Raw genomic sequence first — 21,072 nt, 5'->3', positions numbered from 1 at the left:
AGGAAAGACCTGAACAAAGGCTTCTGGACTGATGCTACTGTCTCTTTGCATCTTGTCTTTTCTCATCTTGTTTGCCCAAATGTGAAGTTAAATTCTGCACACCCCGTGCCACAGCGTGAATGTTGCCCATACAACCAGTGGCAGCACAGAATAAAAGAGCTGCTGGGCTTGGAGGTTCTTATGATGAAACACTGAAATACTCCACACACATAAAACAGCAGATTTAAGATTGCTATGAGACCTTTAACTCCAAATTTACTCCCTAGCTTGTACAAATCCCGACTGTAAACAGAAGTGCCTAGTTATAGGGTAACTTGAGTATTTTACTTCTTTTACTATTCTATCACATTACCTTGTAACTTGGTTATTATATTTTAGCAGGGTAAAATAGCACTTCAGATAAATCTCAATTAAGGTGGCAAGTGAGTTTTATATTTTAACTTGTTCTCTGGAGGTGGGTGGGAGGAAGAGAACCAGACCTGTCTGAAATAATTCATTTTCTGGGTGACAGTTACCATGCTCTCTCCACTTAAAGGTAAATCACTTCTAAGTAGCTAAAGTGGTTTTAGCTGATCACAGGCAGCTGAAAAGTGAAATACAGTTCCCACATTGTACAGTTAGATTGCAAACCAGAAAGCTTGTAAGCTTTAAAAATCCATAACATTGATAGAGTTGGATAAAGAACTATGAAACAACTCAAACATTTGCAATAATTTTGAGGTTAAAAAAATAGTTCTTTGGAAGAAAAAAAAAAAAGCCTTATCCAAACTGCAGGCTCTTAATAGGTGATTAAACATACAAAGTTTGAAAAGACCTAGGGGAACACCACCAGTTGCTTCAGGAACTCCTTAGAAACACTTGTCAGAATGTAAGGAAAAAGTCTTTTTAAGTATTACATTTTTCTTCAAATTATTACTCTTGGGGCAAGATGCAAAAATGAGTACTTTTTCATAGCTTACCAAAATTATTTGAAATAAAAACCTGAAGTCTAACTTAAAATGCTGAATTATATAAGGGAGACTTTACCAGAGTTATGAGCCTTCTTCATCACCTATTTAAGGCAAGAGTTAAGAGCAAGAACTGCACAGCGCATGGGTACCCAGTGGCCAGGAAAAGCACATTATTACAACGACAACAGCACCACAAAACATGTGAAGACAGCAGAAGAGAGTAAGGAACTAGAGAGAGTACCTGAGGGTGCAGAGGCAAAGGTTGTTGGCTTCTCCACCTGCACAGTGGATGACTCAAGGTTTTAAATTAGTCCTTGGGAGCAGGGAAAGGGACAGGGCTGGTGCGTTTGTGCTCTGGGAAACTGTCCTATTCGTAGCTTCCTGAAAGAGGGTCTCCAGTTATCACACACACAGTGGCTCAAGCCCACACATTGACTTGAACAATCTCTACACCACCCTCAACCAGCAACTAAACCAAGTCTGTTGTGCTCCACTGCTCTCAGTTTTCCTCCCGTGGCTTAGACTCTTCTTTGCAGTTTAACCTGCCCAAATATTCTCCACCCACAAAGCCAGCTAGAGGAGGAGCCAGAAGGTAACCAGTGTTTCATTATTTCAGCCACTCTTTGGCATCCTTTTCATGTTCTAACAAAGCGAGATGCCAGCGAGCGATCTCAGGCTCAGTGTGCACCAGCACAGCCTCCTCATCAACAGCAGCAGCCCCGCTGCAGATTTGACCCAAACTATGAAGCTACCTAAAAATGGGAAGACATTACAAACAGCAAGAGGAAAAAATGATCAGGGTTCCTCCATCTGAATGTTACAGTATTACTATGAAATAATCCTTTCTGGCAGCTTGTTTAAATGTGTTATTTATAGCAATATCTGCAGATCTTCAACAGGTAAATCTTATTAATTTTGGTTTTGTTTCTTACGGAATTTTTTTTTCTTAGCGTTTTACAGAGTAAAATCACAACTAGCTTTTTCAAGCAGCTTAAATCCAAGGGGTTTTTATGCAATCACATTTACATCATTAGCTCACATGATTTTCCCCGTTACTAAATTTTCCTCCCAGTTCAGAAAGAAGTGCTCTTAACAAGTAGTTAACAGAGTAATGATATAAGAAGTAGAAAAGCAAAACTACTACTGTAACCAAGGCTACTTTTCTCCAAAATAAAAACCAGTTCTCACAGGTTGGAATACCTACTGGCAACAAATGAAATCTCTTTAACACCTATTCCACTCTTTATCCAAAGACTATCGTAAGAGTTATTTTGCTTTTCCTTTATAAAGCAATTTTAGAGACTAGTGCATGCTACTGATTCAGATCACAGTCTGATGTAGGGAGGGTAAAAAAAACAAAACCAACCAAACCAGGAAAGAAAAAGAAATTCCTACCTTTATGATGTTGCAGTCAAATGGAACCTAAGCACGCTGGCAGAGAAGAGGCATTACACTCACTACTCAGAGAAAGGTAAACACGCCCTATCGACAGAACTCTTCCAAATTCTTCTGAGACCCACCCAGCGAAGCTGAACCTTCAGGGTTCCTGACTGAAGGCAATCCCCAAGTCACACGTCTCTGCTGGGTGAAACTCGGGAGCGGTAACGCCGAGCGCCTTCCCTCGTGCTTGTTTCAACACAGCAGGTGAAGAAATGTTGGCAGTCACGTGGTGTCCTGTGCAGGAGGAGAAGTGCTCTCAGCCCACGGAGCTCCACGCGCTCAGGAGGATGCTGCGCCCGCCCTTGCGTGGCAAAGGCAAGGCCAAGTGCATCACTTCACGCCGACAGCGCTCAGAGGCGGCATTAGATGGAGCACAGGTTTCCAAGGGAAGGTAGAGAAAGGCTTCTGCTCTTGCTGAGCAGCCCCAGGAACACCTCCAGCCTCCACCAACTAAAATGTTTTACAGAGGGTGTTTCAATTCCTCCAAAGATATAGAGAGGAATTTTTGAAGCTCCTAAAGCAGAGGGATATCCACAATGCAGATTTCACTTAATCCTGTGTGATTTCTAATTAAATCTGATGACCAAGGAATAAGGCTTAAAGTTATTCTTCAGCAGCTCTCCCAGTTTCAAGTAATAAGTGACAGCCTTCAGAGGTGTTGGCATTACTTAGCATTCTGATGGGCAGTACACCTTAATATTGTTTGAAAGGAAGGAGAGAAGCTCATGGGCAAGCCAGGAGTGCTGAACCTCTCATTAGCTCTTGCTTCCTGCTTGCAGTTATTGAACAGCAACCCGTGACACAGGAACAGACCTGTCAAAGCTGAAACCAAATTTCACTTTGCCCAGCATACCATCTCTGAAGGAAGCTAATAGAAGAGTACAAGAACATAATAAACACAAAGTAGTCAGTGATGATACCCCCAGCCTTCAGTAGTCTGGGGCTCACAGACTTCCAAAATCACAGGTGCCGTCTATGTAAGTAACACTGGAGAGGTTTCTCCCCCGGCCTTAATTTCCACAACTCCTTTTGAGTTTATGGAAACATCCATCATAATACATAAGACTGTAATAAAAGATGCGACCTAATTAATGTCTGGACACTGTTCATTTATTTCCCTCCAGAGAAAGGTTTGGATTTGTTCGTATTGTTTTTATTTTGCCTTTTGGAAGTACGTTTTGCAGCTGTTGGAAATCTTCAGTCTTCCCATAAAACTGGGAGTGGAATTTGATAAACTGATGGGCCGAAACACTAAACATGGATTATTTCAGAAAGGCAGCATTGCAGCTTTGCTGTTGCTTTAAATTACCCCCATACTTCCCACATCTGAATCACCAATGTGAACCAAGCAGAACACTTAGGAATGCTGTGCCAATCAGGAAAGCCTAGAGCAAGCTGATTCATATATCACTTGGCTAATACCATGCCAGTACTGTAATAGGTAATTGGCAGAAACACCTCTTTCTTCTGCCTCCATCCATGATTTCATCACTGTTACACCAAGTTGCAAAAACCACGTTTGACTGGAGCAAATGTGGGGCTGCTACTAATAATAAAATGGGAAAAAAAAAGGGGTTTACGTACTTGAGGAACATTTGTTAGGTAGAACTTGCCACCTACGCAGGACTATTACAGGATGAAAGATACTGCATGGTAAATAACAAGCTACTCATACTCTCTTGATCAAAACAGCCCACTGACCTTTCAATTATCGCTGCACTTCCACAGGACTTACCCGCCAGGTATCTTAAATCTGAATGCTGCAAAAAAACCCTACCAAACAAATCCCACCACCTTAATCTGTACACCTCACTGAGAAAAACAATCTGTGTTACTACTCCTTACCTGCAGCATAAAACCTACTCAGTCCTATGACAATTAAATGTAACTAGACCATGGAAGCATGTATTGGAGTATTTTACACATCGCTGGCAATTACGTGTAAATTTTCAGTGAAAAATAAAGATACTAGAGCAAAACAAGAAAAATTCACTTCTGTCCACTATCCAGCTAGATAAATATGTATTTAATGACAGGGAATCCATACGTTGGGTGTAATTTTTTACCTGAGCTTCTAAGCAGTTACATAAGAAAGACTGTAGTATTAGTTAATGTACTCAGTAGTGAAAAACCTCTCAGCAAATCTTTTGAGTCAGTATTAAATCTCAAAATTCTAGAATCAGAGCTGTTGTGTATGATGGCACCTCCACAGGGAAGAAGAAAAAAAACCACACAGAAATAGTCCCCAAACCCAAGGGTTTCTTTTGTTCTCCTTTATAAAAAAAAAAAAAAAAAAAAAAAATATCACCTAGGGAGCTGACAGATAAATGTTCTAAATATATTGCCTCTTAGTACCTAGGCATTTTTGTTAACTGGTTGTCTCAATGGCAGACAGCTAATCAAATCTCACTCATATCTATAATCAGAGACTAAGAATCAATTTGATATTATAATACTACTTAGGACTCTTGAATTCTCTTTTCACCACCTGTGAAACCCATCTGTTTGCCATCTGATATTCCTCCAAGATTCAGGTAAAACCCCTTGAGACTCCTACACTTTCTGATCCTCAAGAATCACTGTATATCTGAAAATGAATCTTTCAAAGTCACGTGTCCCAGGACATCAGTATCATAACTCAGAATCTTACAATCTGTAGTTTAAAAGCTAAGCTCCTCACACGAACTGGTATCTTCTCCTAATGCATCAACCTTCCCCTACATGAAAGGGATGAAAAAAGTCCATTTAAAATCTCTCAAAGCTTTCTCAAGATCTTTCTTACCAGGAAGCATGACATGATTCATAATCCATACAGGGTTTAAAGTAAGCAGAAGCTCATTTCTAATTAACTAATAATGCCACCTGTCAAAACTGAAGACTAGATACATGATGAGTTAGAACAAAGCAACTATTAAGGCATTAAACACTTATTGTGCTTGAATGTCATTGCAGGCCTAATCAGGAATACAGACAAGTGGAACACACGCTGAAATCTTCAAAATGCTGAATTTTTCAAAAATTTTGTTTTGGGACTTGGTTCCTGTGAACTTTAATAAGAACTAGAAAACTCAATACTTTGAGAATCTGGGCCTTAATAACAAGAAGGAAGATGACAGCTGGATAAAAAGGGGATGCTGGTAGCAGTAGTGGAAGGATGAAGGGCAGTGGAGTTCAACAAGTTTCAACAAGGGCAAGCGTAGAGTCCTGCTCTGGGGAGAAAACAGCCCTGCACCAGTGCAGGTGAGGGGCTGACCTACTGGAAGCTGCTCTGTGGAGAAGGATCTGGAGGTCCTGGTGGACAAGTTAACCATAAGCCAGCAGTGTGCCCTTGTAGCCAGGAAGGCCAATGGTCTGCTGGTGTGCATTAAGAAGAATGGCCAGCAGATTGAGGGAAGTTCTCCTCCCCCTCTATTCTGCCTCTGGAGTATTCTGTCCAGTTCTGGGATCCCCAGTTCAAAAGAACCAAGGAACTAAGTGAGAAAGTCCAGCAGAGGCTACAAAGATGCTGAGGGGACTGAAGCATCTCTGTGCCCAGGAAAGGCTGAGAGCCCTGGGGCTGCTCAGCCTGGAGAAGATTCAGACAGGATCTGATCAATGCTGATCAGTATCTAAATGGCATGAGTCAAGAGGCTGGGTCCAGACTCTTGCCAGTGGTGCCCAGTGACAGGACAAGGGGCAATGGGCACCAACTGGAACCCGGGAGGTTCCATATGAACAGGAAGAAAAACTTCTTTCCTGGGAGAGTGATGGAGCCCTGGCCCAGGCTGCCCAGAGAGGCTGTGGAGTCTCCTGCTCTGGAGAGATTCCAAATCCATCTGGATGTGATCTTGGGCCCTGCTCTGCATGACCCTGCTGGAGCAGGGGGGTTGGACAAGATTATCTCCAGAGGTCCCTTCCAGCCCTCACCATGTTGGGATTCTGTGGTTCCAGTTTTGTCAGGATTCTTTACTCAAAATATGAGTCTGTTTTGGATTTAAATTATCCTTGGTGAGAATTTTTTTCTTAACCCTTGATTTAGCATCAGCTTGTTGATCCTTGTCAAATTCCCCTCCTAATAACCGGAAACACTACAGCAATCAAAACATAACTATGTAAGGTATACCTGTGTAACATACTTTCACCAAGTACGTTCTAATTCATTTGAAAAGGTAAATTTAGCAAGAAGGGTAACTTGGATTGTATTTCTAGTAAACAGCCTGTTAAAACTGCTGGGCTACTCTCAGTATCTTTGGAAGAACAACTGTATCTAAGGATTGATTTCTAAATTTCACCCTTTCCATTCCAGATACAGCACTGCTAATTCCCTCAAGTAACACTCCTGTGTGCTACTGACATCTTAGGATGCAGGATACTACCAAACAAAATGCTAGAGATTTAACTATTACTCCAACCTATTCATTTAGAGAGGTGTGTTTAATTCATGTCCAACTGTTCAAATACTATATGATTATAAAAAGATGCCTTGTTGATCTTTGGAGCTGGAAGCACTGGTTTAGCAACTGTATGAAAATAAACCTCAACAATTTGTAACACTTGCACGTAAAACAATGCTGCCAATGTTGTCTGATTACATTTCTAGAAGACTCTTAGAGCATCAGTCTTTATCTACAATCCCTTTGATGTTTCATAGCCAGCAATTCCCCCCTCTGCATCAGGTTAGAATTGAGAATTAGAGAAAACACTGGCATCATACGAGTCAATATTTTTAGCTCAGGTGGAAAAAACACTCCTTAAGAGGGACCAATATTCTGTTGAAGATGACCAAGTACTAGATTCTCCCTTGAGGAAAGAAATAGTAATAATAAAAAATTTGGTTGAGTTTAACAATTGCTGCATAAAGGATCCTTGCTTAATACTCAAAACAGCTGTAGTGATGTCAGCACAAGGGGAGCACCTTTTCCATACATCATTTCCTTCAAGAACATCGATACTATCAAGGAAGTCTAGTACTGGAGGGAAGTTCCCATTTGTTGTCATTTGGCAAGAAATCTTTTTTACTTAATCAGTACATGCTGTTTGGCAAAGAATAGGCTTCCAAATCCCATCCGTTGTTTTTTATGTAGCTATTACTTCCTTAAAAGTAGCTACAGACATTTGGAAGCTCTTCGAAGCCCCACAGAAAATCTTTCTGGTTTCAACTCTAGCACCAGGATGAAATGGGGCAGACTCTTTGATGTCAAACTCTGATCAGCAGTTGGAACTCCTGATAGTTTCAGGATATGTACATACAAGTCTTCCCTGCAACCTTTTAAGAAAGCCAACGTTTGGCAGTGCAATTACTTTTGAGGTTGTGTGCTACTTTTTTTGAACACTTCACAATTTTTTTCCAATCTTCCCCCTCAAAGAACACTGCTGATGGACAAAACTCACGTTTTGTAGCACAGTCAAGTAAGAATCAGAACTAAGAATACTGTAATTCTTCATGCAAGCTCTTTGCCACAAAATAGAGCTGTAATTCCTTGCTGTATGTAAACTAGCAACAAGCCAGTTTGTCTATTAAAGAGTAACTCTGACATTTATCAGCAACAAAGTCAGGCACAACATTTAAAAAGGCAATAACCTAGAAACGCTAAAATCCCTGAGATGTTTCTCAACCAAGTCCAGGTCCATGTCTGCTGCTAGGTTTTTATTCTTGCATTGCAGGATTAAAACTTGCATTACAAGTCTTAAAACTAAAATGGAAAGCAGTCATAAAAATGTTGGAGGAAATCCCATTTGAAGAACCACAAGCAAGGAACCACCTGGATTCACCTGTAATTGCAACTGAACTCTACAAATATTCAAGTTCAAAAGTTGCTTATAGGATGTGGCTTTTAAAAAGATCACTTCTAGTGCTAACTGCTTACCTCATTAAAGCATAATTTATTCTATGGATTTTGAAGGTAAAGTCCTCAAAACAATTGCATAGACATAAATGGAGGCTGTGGACATTCAGGATAGGTCCTCAGATAGAAAACTGCCTCCAGGCAGATCACCTGATTTGTTCTGTGTCTTGCTTTCAAATAACACAAGAAAAAATGTTAAATAGCAACAGCCAAGGGATAGGCAACTCAGCCTCCTAGTATTAACTGACCTACTTCCTAAATTCAGATTTAACATTAGTAATAGGTTCTGCAGCTGAGCTCACTTGCTTTAGCAAATGAATTAACAGCTCTGCCTAAAAACTTCAGATAGTAAAAACTCAAGCCAAAAAAAAACCAAAAACCAACCAAACTCCCACCACCTCAACCTTATATACTCACTAAGGGATTAAAATACAAATTCTTTTTCAAGGTGTTTTTGTGCTAGACTTTTTGAATATAGCCATAAAACAACTAACTACCTTCACTGCTCAAACTCATTTTGTGTGCAGGAAAAAAAAGAGCTGACTTACATCAATTTTACTCCATCTCAGGTCCTACAGTTCATCATTGGTAAAATAGCAATCCATTAAGGTATTTAGTTGCCAGATACAAACCACATTCACTCATTTTTACCACTAAAACACTCAGAGAATTAAAACAATGACTTTTTAAGAAATTGAACATGTGGGAATGATCACTATTAGTAACCAAGTGGGCACACAATCAACCTCATGCCTGTAAGGATTAAATACAGTTCCACTGCAATTGGATTTGCTGTATCCAAAAATCAAAAAGTTATGGCTCCTACACTTTCTGCTAAATCCTACACACTGTCCTAAGATGCCTAAACTTTATTTTAAAAAAAGTTTTTATAGTTGTAGTAATCACTGATGAACAAGACTGGCACTTAAAAAACCAAGTATCTCCCCATTCTGCCTCTCCCTCTCTGCTTATCTTATCAGTGTCTGAGAAATACTGTTACCATTTACATAGTTCCAGCTGGCAAAGTGTAGACCAAGAAATGCTGAACAATACTAGATTCAATGAAAACAATGAAGTTACACAGTTCAAATAAACTAGTCAGGCAAAAGCTAGATTAGAAGAGAGGATAGTGGAAAGGACTTCACTGAAATTTAAGTACCTACCTACGTTTAAAATTGTCATCTTGAGAAACTCTCACTCAACTGTTTTGCCAAAGGCTCTTCCCTTGTTTGAACTGAAAAGTTCCCAGGTTGTTTAGAGTTGCATCTCTGAACATGCCCAGTGGCACATCAGTCCTGACAGAAAGGTGCAAGTTGGCATCTAGAGCATAACCAAACAGTGAAGAGAAACCAGACAGTCTTCTGCCCTGGACAAGGCAGAGGTTAGTCTGTAACTAAAGTAACTATAAGCATGAATGGAAAAGTTTCCATCCATTGATGTTCTCACCCACTCCTATGCATAAAAGTTACCTCAGGAAAAAAACCAAAGCATAATAAATGCAGAGAATATTCTGGCTTCTCACATGCCAGTGAAGGGGATCAGTCCTGCTTATGAAACTGTCAAGGGATTACAGCTGCCATCCTGAATGAGGGAAGGTTCAAACCTTCCTGCCTGAGAATTCATACCCTTCCAGTGTCTCTGGAGAGCACTGCATTTTCCAGGGAAAGTATTCCGTTAGCTTCACCTACTTTTCTTCTCCTCCCAATGGTGTTGATTCACCAGTTCAGAGCTCAGGACTAATTTAGAAGACAGCCACAGAGATTTTGGGGGTCAGTCACCTGCTCCAGCAACTGTTCATCTTAATTCAATATCTATTTGAGTTTAACAACACTAAATAGCTATTTAAAAGGAAGAGAACTTCCCTGGTTCTCAATCAGAATAAAGCACTTACCTTCAAGAGACAATCCTAAAAGGAAAACTGCTTCTTCTAGTTCTGACAGGACCTGAGACTTTTACAGTAGTCCCTGTCATCAGTCCCTTCCCATTGCCTAACCCTTGCAAGATCATTACAAGCTCCTCATTAAGTGTATCAACATTAGGTGGCTTCCTGCTAAGTGCACACACTGGTTTGGTTCCTGTTCTGAGCTAACTCTCCTCAGGCAAGGTCCCAGATACTTACTTTTCAGGTTATTCAAATTAGATTTAATAAAAGGTGTTAAGTGTGAGAATTTAAATTCTGATTTAACAAATTTATTAAGTATATATTCTATACTTACATAAAAAAACATGATGAATATGAGGAATTCTGTTGGGATTTCACTTCTGCATTACCTAAGCTTCATCTTAAGAGATAATGCTCCCCTGAAATGTTCTATAAATAAGCAATATGTGCATTAGTCCTTTTAATTAAATTCATTTTAATTAAATGAATATACAATAGTAAAAAAACCCCTAAATTAGTTTTTTATTAAATAACACAGATTATTAAATCAGAATAAAAGATAAAAAACTTACATCCTAGACATCAGTTAAGCACTTCAGCCACAAAAAGGGTGGTATGGGTTACTGTGGTAGCACATCTGCCTGTCTACTTTGAGCCAATGCAGACCAATACACCATACACCAATGCAGACCACACAGTATGAACATCAGAACTGTCCCAAATTAAAGTATTTTATTTAGCTCAACCTCTAAGCAGTCAAGTGTTGCTTTAACTGTAGTCCACAAATCACTACAAATCTGGCAATGACTTTGTTATTTAAGTATAATTGGCAATACTTAAAGCATTAAGGATTGTTGATAGGCTTTCATATTAGTCATTTATTATCAAATTTTGAATACCTAACAATTAAGCCTTACATGCCATATGCTGACATACATACCATGAATGTATGAATGTACCTAGGGCCCTCAGGTCACGGATCATAACCCTGCATGCAATCACAGATTTTTTAAGGTGTCAACCAAAACCACGTTGCATCCTTTTCCAGGTTAAATACACTTACAGGTGCAAGATACATGAGCTTTAGAAGTCATCAATCTCAACAAAACATTCCTTGATGTACTAGTTAAAAAAAAAAAATAATAAAAAAACCCAAACAGACACAAAACACTGGAGCAATCCTTTGGATTACTGTGGATTCACATTCTTACTGATCTTCTCAACATGGCTCAGCAGTTTCAACAAGGCAGATGGATTATATGGGAAAAGATTTCTTCTCTGCAACCTAGAAATAGCTTCTTGCAGTTCTTCCAAACATTTTGTTGCTTTGTAAAGCATTACTCTTGTGGGAATGATGTTATGTGAAGACACCACAGAAGTGAAACAGGAAGAGGTATCAGGACCCTTCTGTTTTAGAGGCAACGCTTCAGACTTGGGTGCGCTCCGTTTATCATCTGCGAAGCTGCAACCAGTTTCCACCTCAGTCTGGGTACTTAAAGGCACCTGCTTTGTGTTTACCAAGCACTCTTCCCCATCTGATTCTAATTGAGAGTCTCCTGAGCTGTCGTAATTAACGAGGCTCTGAAGGGAGCCCAGCAGAGAGGCACCATTGTTGTGCACCCAGCAGTCAGACTGGTTGGACTCTGCAACTCCATTATCACCTCGCTCTGTCGTAAACACCGAGCCAGGGTGAGAAGCAGCCCAAGAGCTCAGGGACTGTGGTTCTGGTTCACAGGCAGCCTTTGGCAAACTCTCCTCAGTCACAGAGCTTTGTTCTTCTCCATGGGGTGGCTTGATAGGAGAAACTGACTGAAAAGTGCGATGCTTGATATCAAAATGGTTACAGATGTCTACAAACTGATCCCAGTCTTTTCCAAGGAGCTTCAAGTACCTTACCAAGTACTCTAGGAAGCAAGTTTCTGATGAAATCAAAAAATCTAGAAATACTGTGGAATCAAATGCAATTTTTTCTAGAAAAAATAAAAATATACAGTGAGGATTATATCCACCTGCGTGTGTAAGAAAGTTCCAGGTTTCCTCCTCTTTTTGGCTTAAGTTATCAGCAGTATCATGTCGTAACCTGGAAAGTAAGTCATGAAATGGATTAAATTCAGAGGAAGTTTACAGGGTTTTGTGGAAAAAAAAAAAACTACACAGAAAATTGTATTCTTGCTCTTTTTTTATTTTGTCAAGAAGTAAAAAACAAACAAGTAGGTTTTCTATTCGAATGGGAGAGCATGAAGGCAGGCATGGCTAGGAATCAGTTTAGGTAGCCAAAGTACTTAAAGCAGGCTGTAGGCCTTCTGAAAGAGCTCTCCTGCTTAGGAAACACTCTGCAATAAACAAACTTACTTACCATACAGGAATGGTTATTTTAATTTAGTTTTGTAAACCAGAACAGAGATGAACTTTCAGGATGCTAAGCACACTGGAAAAGAGCAGCCTGCTTCTGCTCAGCTGTGTCAGCAGAACTGTGGGTATCTAAGACCCTACTTGCAATACCTTCCCATCTGAAGCTTGAGGGACCTTTCATAAATCAGGATAATATCTCATATGGTAATTCAAACAACAATGAACTAGTGAATGTCCAGGACAAATTAATGAAGAACATATTTCACTTTTTAGCAGTAACTGTTTTTTTTTTTCAGCTAGCTAGAATTAACATGGGTCCAAGCCTTAGAGGGCTCCTTTGCCACAAGTCCTGGAATTCTTGAGGTTCAATTACAATATTCCATTCTTATCAAACTTGCAGTGGTGGCAGAAAACACTCTTGCCTTTTATCTGTATCTAACCACTAGTTTGGATTGTGAAGTCCATTATTCTGAATTACAGGATATGATAAAGTATTTAATAGGAAACTCTTGCACAATTCCCTCATTTCAATGCAAAACCCACTTAAGGTTAAGTGTTTTTTGACTTAAATTGTCAGCAAAGTTAACTGCTCTTACACCACACATTATTATGTTGACCTGAGCTTTGAGTTTTTAATTAGTAAAAATAGTTTTTCTTTATACAAAAGTAACCAATGGAAATGTTGCAGCTATCACAATAACCTCATCAGCTCAGAATTCTTTATACTTCTGTCAAATGAAGGGTACACTAACCTATCAAATTTTAAATAAGTGAGTAATAAAGCTTTAGCAGCTTCCCACATATCATCATCTTGCTCTAAGAAAATCAAGGAGAGCCATTCACAGTGATGTACAACTGGGTGAGAGTGTGGGGAAGGCTTCACGTGACTCCTCCAGAATATCAACAGCTGGGACATGGAACTCTGAAACTCTCCTGGAAAAAAAAAAAAGTAACCATTAATTTTCCTATAAATTTTTTGCTACTAAACAACATATACTCTTTATTTTTTACATTAACAGTGCATAACAGTTAATTAATGCATTTATTCCATAGCTTGATTGATTTACACAGCATCAAATTTTATTGATCAGTTCTTGCTTCCTTGTATCAAAGAAATCAAGACACATTTTGCAGAAAACCATAATTCAAGGTTAGATAGTTGATTCAATGTGAGTGCCTCCTCTAATAAACCCCAAACACACCAACGTTTAGATATGAATGTCAACAATGGTAAGTAACCTGCAGAAGGTTAATGTACTCAGTAGGTACTGCCCCTCCCAAGACAGAATAAACAAACAATTAAAGACAATTTATTCAAACAGCATTCTTTGTTTCCTTGGAGTTCAAGGAATAATAATCAGAGGTGACATGGAAAGTTTTGGGTATGGCATGGTGAATTCTCTTGCCTAAGCCTGCAGACTAATGAACAAGATTACACCTCGAAAAGTTTGCATTTGTCAGGAAACCTACAAAAATGGGCCTGTATCTACCCAGCTGGAATTTATACTTTCCCATAGCTTCCTTGATACAACACACTAAAGAAGGGTGAATTTTAATTGAGTCAAAGCCACAGACATAATGATTCAATAGGAGCATTTTGCTGAGATTTCACCTCCTCAGGTAGTTCCTCCCATATGAAATAACACAATTGCAATGGTCTGATAGGACTGAAGCAAACCCCACGTACCCTGCAGTAAGTACCACATACTAAGCACCAGGTACCAGTTTCTCATGTAACAGAGCACACAGTCTGTGTTTAGAAAATGGAGGAAAAGCCAGTGACACACATCTTCACCCCAAAGGCACTCAAGCCAGAACTAGAAGTGCACTATGACCTGAAGAGTGCAGTTGCATCATGCATACAGCACTCATTGCTGCTTCTGAAAAATCCTCTGCAACATGGGAATCAGTTTTACTTACCACATCATTCCGTGGCTTTCCTTAATATTTAAGATTTGCTTTTCCTCTTTGTAAATAATAGGAACAGCAAATGATCTTTTGTTATTAATAGTCACTATTCAGACTCAAATTCCTCCCTATAAATCAAAGCTAACTGAAAATTGCTTTCAGAACTGAAATGAATTAAAGTTTAGCCAGTCTAATTCATGTTAATAAAAAAAGATAAGATCAAGGAGCTTCCCGGAAGGGTAGTTAGCATATTAAAGCATTTTGGTGCTTGTTTTAATCACTTAATTTAATGTCAGTAAAATAGAAGCACCATTCCTTTTAACTTGAAATTCCTCTTGACAGTTGGGGTATTTGAATCTAATTAAGAACTCAATTTTGTGTCATAAATCTGAAAAAAAAAAAAAAAAGGAGAATTTTTTCTTTCAGAAAGAATTTTCATAGAGTCATCTAAAATAGATTTAGCCTACATTTTTTCTATTCACTTGTTCTTCAGCAATCTCAATTTACACATCTTTCAAAAGGTGGATTATAAGAAAAATATTCTCTACAAGTACTTCTAAAGCTGTAAGAATGCAACCAGCATCACAAATGTAACATCTTTTAAAATCTGGAAAGTGTTAGGAGGTGTCTCACAAATGTCTGTAGCTCTTTTACACTGCCCGATGAATTAAAAACTTTATGCTAGCTATATAACATAGAAACATGAAAAGTAAACCAACAGTTACATCTAGAACTTGTATTAAAACATTGCCATATATTTAAAATGCTCCAAAATTTCATCTGAGCCACAGCCAGCCCTTCTGCTCAGTAGGACACTCAAGCAAGCAGGTACGAAAAATACACCTCACGCCTACTAATTCAAAGGATTAGACCTGAAAATCAGGGTGAAGAACAACCACCATACCCTGCTAAGTCCCATAACTTGCCTGTCTCCTACTTTGTCACTTCATTAATTTCACCTTTTCCACCACTGCTGGTTTTGCCCTATTACATTATTTGTCCAACAGTAACACCTAGTAGCTTCAACCAAGAAAGGTACTTAAAAGTTTTACCTCCACACTAGAAAACAGAGGAGCACTACCTGCAGTTCCCTTGAGTTCCCTAGCCTGAAGAGAGTAGATGGTTGTGCTATGGGCTGTCTCCAGCAGGAGAAGAGCCTGGTGTTCCCAGGCTGGCTCAACTATTCCCAATATTAACATATGGTCTAAACAGGAAAAGTTTTCTAATCCCAAAAGCAGACGTTTCAAGGCCCTCACACTGCAGGGCTAAGGACAGGATAAAATGCAAGGAGACAACTAATTAGGCAGGACTGATGGCAGGTTTCCTGGGTGGGTCTTTTCTTTCCTCCCTCTCATCATCACTAATTCAGCTGAATTCTATTTACAGCCTTAATGAGTTGTGACAAGAAAATCTGCAAGCTTAAATACTCTTTCTGCTTAATGATCAAAATTAAAAGAAACTATTACCTTTGATTTCAGCCTCTGTAGCACAGTTCTGAAACTTGAATTCCAGTGCTTTAAGCACAACCAGACTTAAGGCTCTGAGAACAGTTTGGTCAGAACCACCTTGAGTATCATCTCCTGGAGCAGCTTCACTGCCTCCAAAGTAGCTGGTCTTTTCCCTGAGAGGGATCCCATTAAGCCAAGTCAAATTCATCACCTGCAGTGCAGTGTTACTCAGTGCAAGCATATCCTCAGAAAGAGATGGGGCTTCTGAGAATGGGGATCCACTTTTAGCATCTTCTCTAGACTTGTAAAGGACACATTTTTTAAGGAGCATAATGAACTTCTTCTTGATTACATAATGAATAGATGAGCTAATGAGGTTCAGGACACAGGAAACTTTCAAAAACAATACTCTCTGGCATCTGAATGGTAGTTCTAATTCAATTCTGGAAGCCAAAAGTGCTTCAAGCAGATCTATAAAACTGATCAAATTGTTTGCAGCTTCAGAATAAGGTGAAGTATAGCACTGACTGTCAAAATGATGGAACAGAATGGAATTATAAAATCCTTCAAGCACAGCATCAAGAGGAGCCAACAGCTTCTTCAAAACACCTACAGCAACAAGAAGAACATGACAGGGTTGGAGTTTTACACAGGTAAACCATCAAGTAAGCAGGAAAGAGATGAGTGTGACTATTTGATTTTTAGGCTCTTAAGCATGTTAAAACCACTACATTTTTAATAGCACTTTGTCACCCTCTTTATAAGGAAGAAATTGGGTGTTCTTTAGGCAAGCTGTTCCAGAGGAGATTAGAAGGAACATTCCACCCCCTAGTGGGCACTCCTGTATCGGTAACACCATAAAACTGCCACTGTACCTGCTCTGGGCACAACTTCATCTTCCAGGATGTCCTTGATAACAGCTGTGAGAGTCCACAGGCATTCTGCCACCTGGGTGTGCACTGGGAATCCTGAGAGAGTCTTCAAACTAAAGGTGAGCCAGGTGGCATTTAATGAGTTCTAAGAAAATTCATTCAAAACCCAATCATGTATGCTTTACCATCGCTGGGCAGATTACCTTACATCTTAGAACAAAGACTTTAAATTGTATATTAAAAAGATGCAAATACAGGCACAGACAAAACATAACTAGAAACAATGTCTGTCTGGTGCCTTCTAAGCACATAGGCCTCTATTTCAATCTTGAAGTCACATACAATAGAAACAATCTGTATTTTCATAGAATCATAGAATCATAGGGGTTGGAAGGGACCTCGAGAGATCATCTAGTCCAACCCCCCTGCCAGAGCAGGGTCACCTAGAGTACATTTTCCAGAAAGGGAAAAAAAAAAAAAATAAAAAAATAATAAAAAAAAGTCAAACCTAATGTCATGTGACCCACATAAAATCAGATAATACTGCAGACAGACTGTATCTGAATTTTTAGTTCTCAGACAACTTTGCAAGAAGTATTATAAACGTATTTCTGAGAAATTATGTTCAGAGATGCTACTAAGGAGGTTAGAATGTATATTCACCAAATACACAGTGAGTAAAAAAAAAAGCCCTGAAGTAATAGGAATATTCAGACAAAATACAGAAAAGCATTTTGTTATCTTTCAATAAGTTATTACCTGCTTTTATGTACTGCATCACCTAACAGATATCAAGTAACAGTGAAAATATCAAGTCTAGATTGATTTCTTAACAGTATTGCAGCTTTATATATTTCTTGTAATTTAGAAACAATTTACCTTAAAATATTCATAAACCAACAGATTTTTATATATAATGCTGTTTCACCTCATAATACAAACTTGTCACACATCCAATCTCTCTTTACTCCATCCCCCTTCTAACACACCAGCTTTCTAGAGAGTAGCTTTCAAAGAGGGCAGCCCCTTATGAAAGGAGCCCCTTTGGAAGGTTTTAGATTTTACAGTAGTCATATACTGACTGCGTTAGTGCCAGATAAACACCATAAAAGCTTGGCTCTGGAGTCCAGCAGAACAACCTGAAGGCACACACTCACCAAGTTGGCTTTTCACACTGTGGAGTTGTGCCATACTCACCTCTTCCTTCAGCTGGAAATACACAAGGGATGCTAAACTTTTTGAAGCCATGTGAGATAACAGCGGATCACAACGACCGAGCAGACAAATCTGCACACACACAGAAAAAGTATCTAAGGCACCATTTTTTTTTAAACTCCTTTCACAAAAATCTTTTGAATAGGAGAGCCTACCAATTTTGAGTCAATGTTTGCCTCCTTCAAAAGAATGGCAAAGATTTCACAGTACTTCTGTCTCATACTGAACTCAATTTCCTGGGACCGTGCTTTAGCAGCCATCATCTTGATCAAGGTTAGCTGCAGCAGCAGCACTTCTCGTGGGCAGAACGAGGAGTTCATGTTTGCAAAGCTATCTGCTATATCATCTGTTGTGGGGACAGCTGCATCTGACATATCCGTGTCCTGACGGCTCCTAATACCACCATTAGGAGATGGCAAATGCGTCTGATTGCATGATTCATCTCTTTCTGGTGACTGCTCAACACACAGATCAAGTAAAGAGGTGTAATGATGGCTTTCCTTTGGTAGCAGAATGCCTACTAGTACATCCTTGTACATCTGCTGCAGCAGAGAGATCTTCATTCTGAGAACATGCAACACCCCAGAAAGTGATATATGTCTTCACTGATTATTCACGCTCGATGCAAAGCAGCTTCCAAGGTATTTTTATCCAGCAAAAGAGAAGCACCATTAGGCATTCCTTTTCTCAGTTACCTAGAAAGAAATATTTTGCTGTTAAGTAACAGATAACTAGAAAGACACAAAAGAACAAGATATTTCTAGAGCTCATGCTGCTATTACTAAACTTATTTTGAAACAAAGTTCACTGTTTAAAAACAGCAAGAATGACAGTTGCACAAAACTGTCCCCATGAGCCATTGGAATGACACAAGAATTACCATGCCATGAAGTTGACAGTTCCAGTATTACACTATTATCCACCACTAATTTGCTGGAACAAAACCAAAGAGGACTATTACCAGGGTCTACTCCTGGAACATGAGAACTTGGATCAGATCTTTCTCTACATTGCTAAAAACTGTCAAAACCTCCTTTCTTTTGTGACAAAGTCCTCCAAAACAGGCACAAAGTTACAAGTTTTCATCTGAACTGGCAATGTTTATTGCTCCACTAATTTATCACATATTACTCACTAAGGTTATTAGTGTGAAAAGACAGGGGTGGAGAACTGGGCCTTTAATTTAATAAGAAGGACCAAAGAATTCCTTTATGTCTACGTGTGCAGAACTCTTATTCTGAGCACCCACATCTTCAAACTTAAACCAGTTTTTGCAAAGGACCAGCAATGCCACGTGGCTAGGCTCAAGGGACAGTGACTGACAAGTTTAAAAACACTTAAAAAACAAAGTGTAAAACTTAATAAGGCCCAACAAAAATACTTTTAAAATAGATTTATTTTTTATATACCTTTCCTGAATATTGTTTTCTTACCACATCAGTGGAACGTATCTTTCAATCACAACACTGAACATTCACTAAAGCTTAAAAAGAAGAGCTATTAAGAATATAAATCTCTCTTTCAAGCTTTAGCACCTAGGCACCCACAATTTTCTAACCATTACAAAAATGGCCAGATGGGTATTTTGTCTCCCCAGAAAACAAAAAAGGATATACCTAAGAACATCAGGGTTTCTTTTTCACCTATACTGAGTGATGCTAGTCTGTAATGTTTATCTTTTTAGGACAGTTTTAACATGTTCTCTAACCAGAACTCTTCCAATAAAGAAACCAAAACAAACTCATTACCTTTATCTACTGTGAAGGTAGGAATGGGACTTACATTGTTTACATGAATTTTCTTTCTTCCTGCTTTTTGGACCCCTGTCTTTAGGTCTGGCATAATCAACCAGGTAAGCTTCCAGGTGGAGTCCTGAAGCCATCTGTCCCTAGCTGGCTTTTATTTAAATGTTATGTTTCCCCTTTCTTACCAACAGAAGAAACCAACTCAGTCTTCCAACTGGTAATAAAATTCTAAGGATCTCCCAATCTACGTAGCAATTACACCTGCATTTATCATCACACCAAATATTTCAAATGAGTATTGCTTTTTAGCAGATTGGAAAACAATGCAACTGTAAAACTCTGTATACGAGGCATTTTGATTTGATTTTATAATCAAATATAAGTTTTTAACACACTATCTAACATTGAGAATTATACCTTCAGTTTCACAACTCGATTTTGTAACTGCAACTGAAGCATGCATTGGCCAAATGGCTTCCCAAAGGGAAGGGGGATTAGGGGTAGACCAAGATACACTACCCAGACTCCTCACTTCTTCCACCATCGGGCAGCATTTCCTTTGGAAGACAATCTAAAATTAGAGAATCTGAAGTTGCCTGTGGGGAGTGATATACAATTCACTCTGGCCTGCTATTTTTAAAGACACATTCAGCACTAGCTGACCTGACAACTCCAAAATATTCTAGTACATTCCCCACCTAACCCTCACCTGACAGAGCTAAAAATCCTCCCCCGTCCTTTCCCATATTCCACATTGAGATGTTAGGAATATATCTGATACTTCAGATAATAAATTTCTTCATCGTTTGCAGAATCTATTTGGAATTCTATTTGAGGTGGAAATTTATGACCTAAAACCTCATAAAATTTCTTCAGAAATCACTCTGAATATTTTATATAGCTATTGTTCCTACCCTTGCATTTTATTTCCTCCTAAATGAAGACGTAATAAAGTAAAATTATCTCAATAGATTTGCTTCTGCATTCCAGATCAAATTGAACTGTCGTCCCACAGGGTATATGAACACATCTCTCAAGCACAAATTCATACAGTACAGCAAAGTTGTTAAGGCAGAAGAAATTCAGAACTTCTTCAGGACAAAATCTCCAAGATTCTGCCTTCACCACATGGTATTGGGTCTGCTTTTCCTGATCTTTCCATAACACATTTATATTGTGCCATTCATTTGCAGAACACTTTACAAAAACATCTGTAAGATATGTCTCACTCACACATGACAACACTTCATGAATAGAAGTCATTAAAGGAAATGTGAAGAGATTTATTTTGAAGAAATTTACTTCAAAGAGGGGAAAATGTCAGACAATGACTAAATTTGTTTCCGACCTAGGAAGAGCAGTGAAAACCTCAAAGCTGAAGACTAAAGAAAAACAATCACATTCACAAACAAGAAATGACAAACTCTGACACTTA

General features: G+C 38.9%; 1 protein-coding gene across 1 annotated transcript; it reads right to left on the bottom strand.

The window, feature by feature from the left end:
- Positions 1 to 11,285: 11,285 nt before the first annotated feature.
- Positions 11,286 to 18,455, bottom strand: LINS (lines homolog (Drosophila)). The gene is made up of 6 exons (XM_008937832.1): positions 18,048 to 18,455; positions 17,875 to 17,964; positions 16,681 to 16,822; positions 15,824 to 16,414; positions 13,202 to 13,382; positions 11,286 to 12,177 (listed from the first exon to the last, which is right to left on the bottom strand). Exons 1-6 carry the CDS (start codon positions 18,453 to 18,455, stop codon positions 11,286 to 11,288), a joined length of 2,304 nt encoding a protein of 767 aa, XP_008936080.1.
- Between the last annotated feature and the right edge of the window lie 2,617 nt (positions 18,456 to 21,072).

Source organism: Merops nubicus, unplaced genomic scaffold (genome assembly GCF_000691845.1).
Source record: "Merops nubicus isolate BGI_N331 unplaced genomic scaffold, ASM69184v1 scaffold21470, whole genome shotgun sequence".
In the NCBI taxonomy this organism is placed as follows: domain Eukaryota; kingdom Metazoa; phylum Chordata; class Aves; order Coraciiformes; family Meropidae; genus Merops; species Merops nubicus.
Note: the sequence above shows the minus strand (reverse complement) of the source record. Positions and strands in the feature narration are given on the sequence as shown.

What these genes read in the sequence shown, in the direction of transcription:
- LINS (XM_008937832.1), bottom strand. Translation starts at nt 18,455, where the DNA reads ATGAAGATCTCTCTGCTGCAGCAGATGTACAAGGATGTACTAGTAGGC. An exon ending in CAAACATTGACTCAAAATTG is followed by an intron (nt 17,965 to 18,047) that starts GTAGGCTCTCCT and finishes GTGTGTGTGCAG; the next exon opens with ATTTGTCTGCTCGGTCGTTG. An exon ending in ATTTCCAGCTGAAGGAAGAG is followed by an intron (nt 16,823 to 17,874) that starts GTGAGTATGGCA and finishes GAATTTTCTTAG; the next exon opens with AACTCATTAAATGCCACCTG.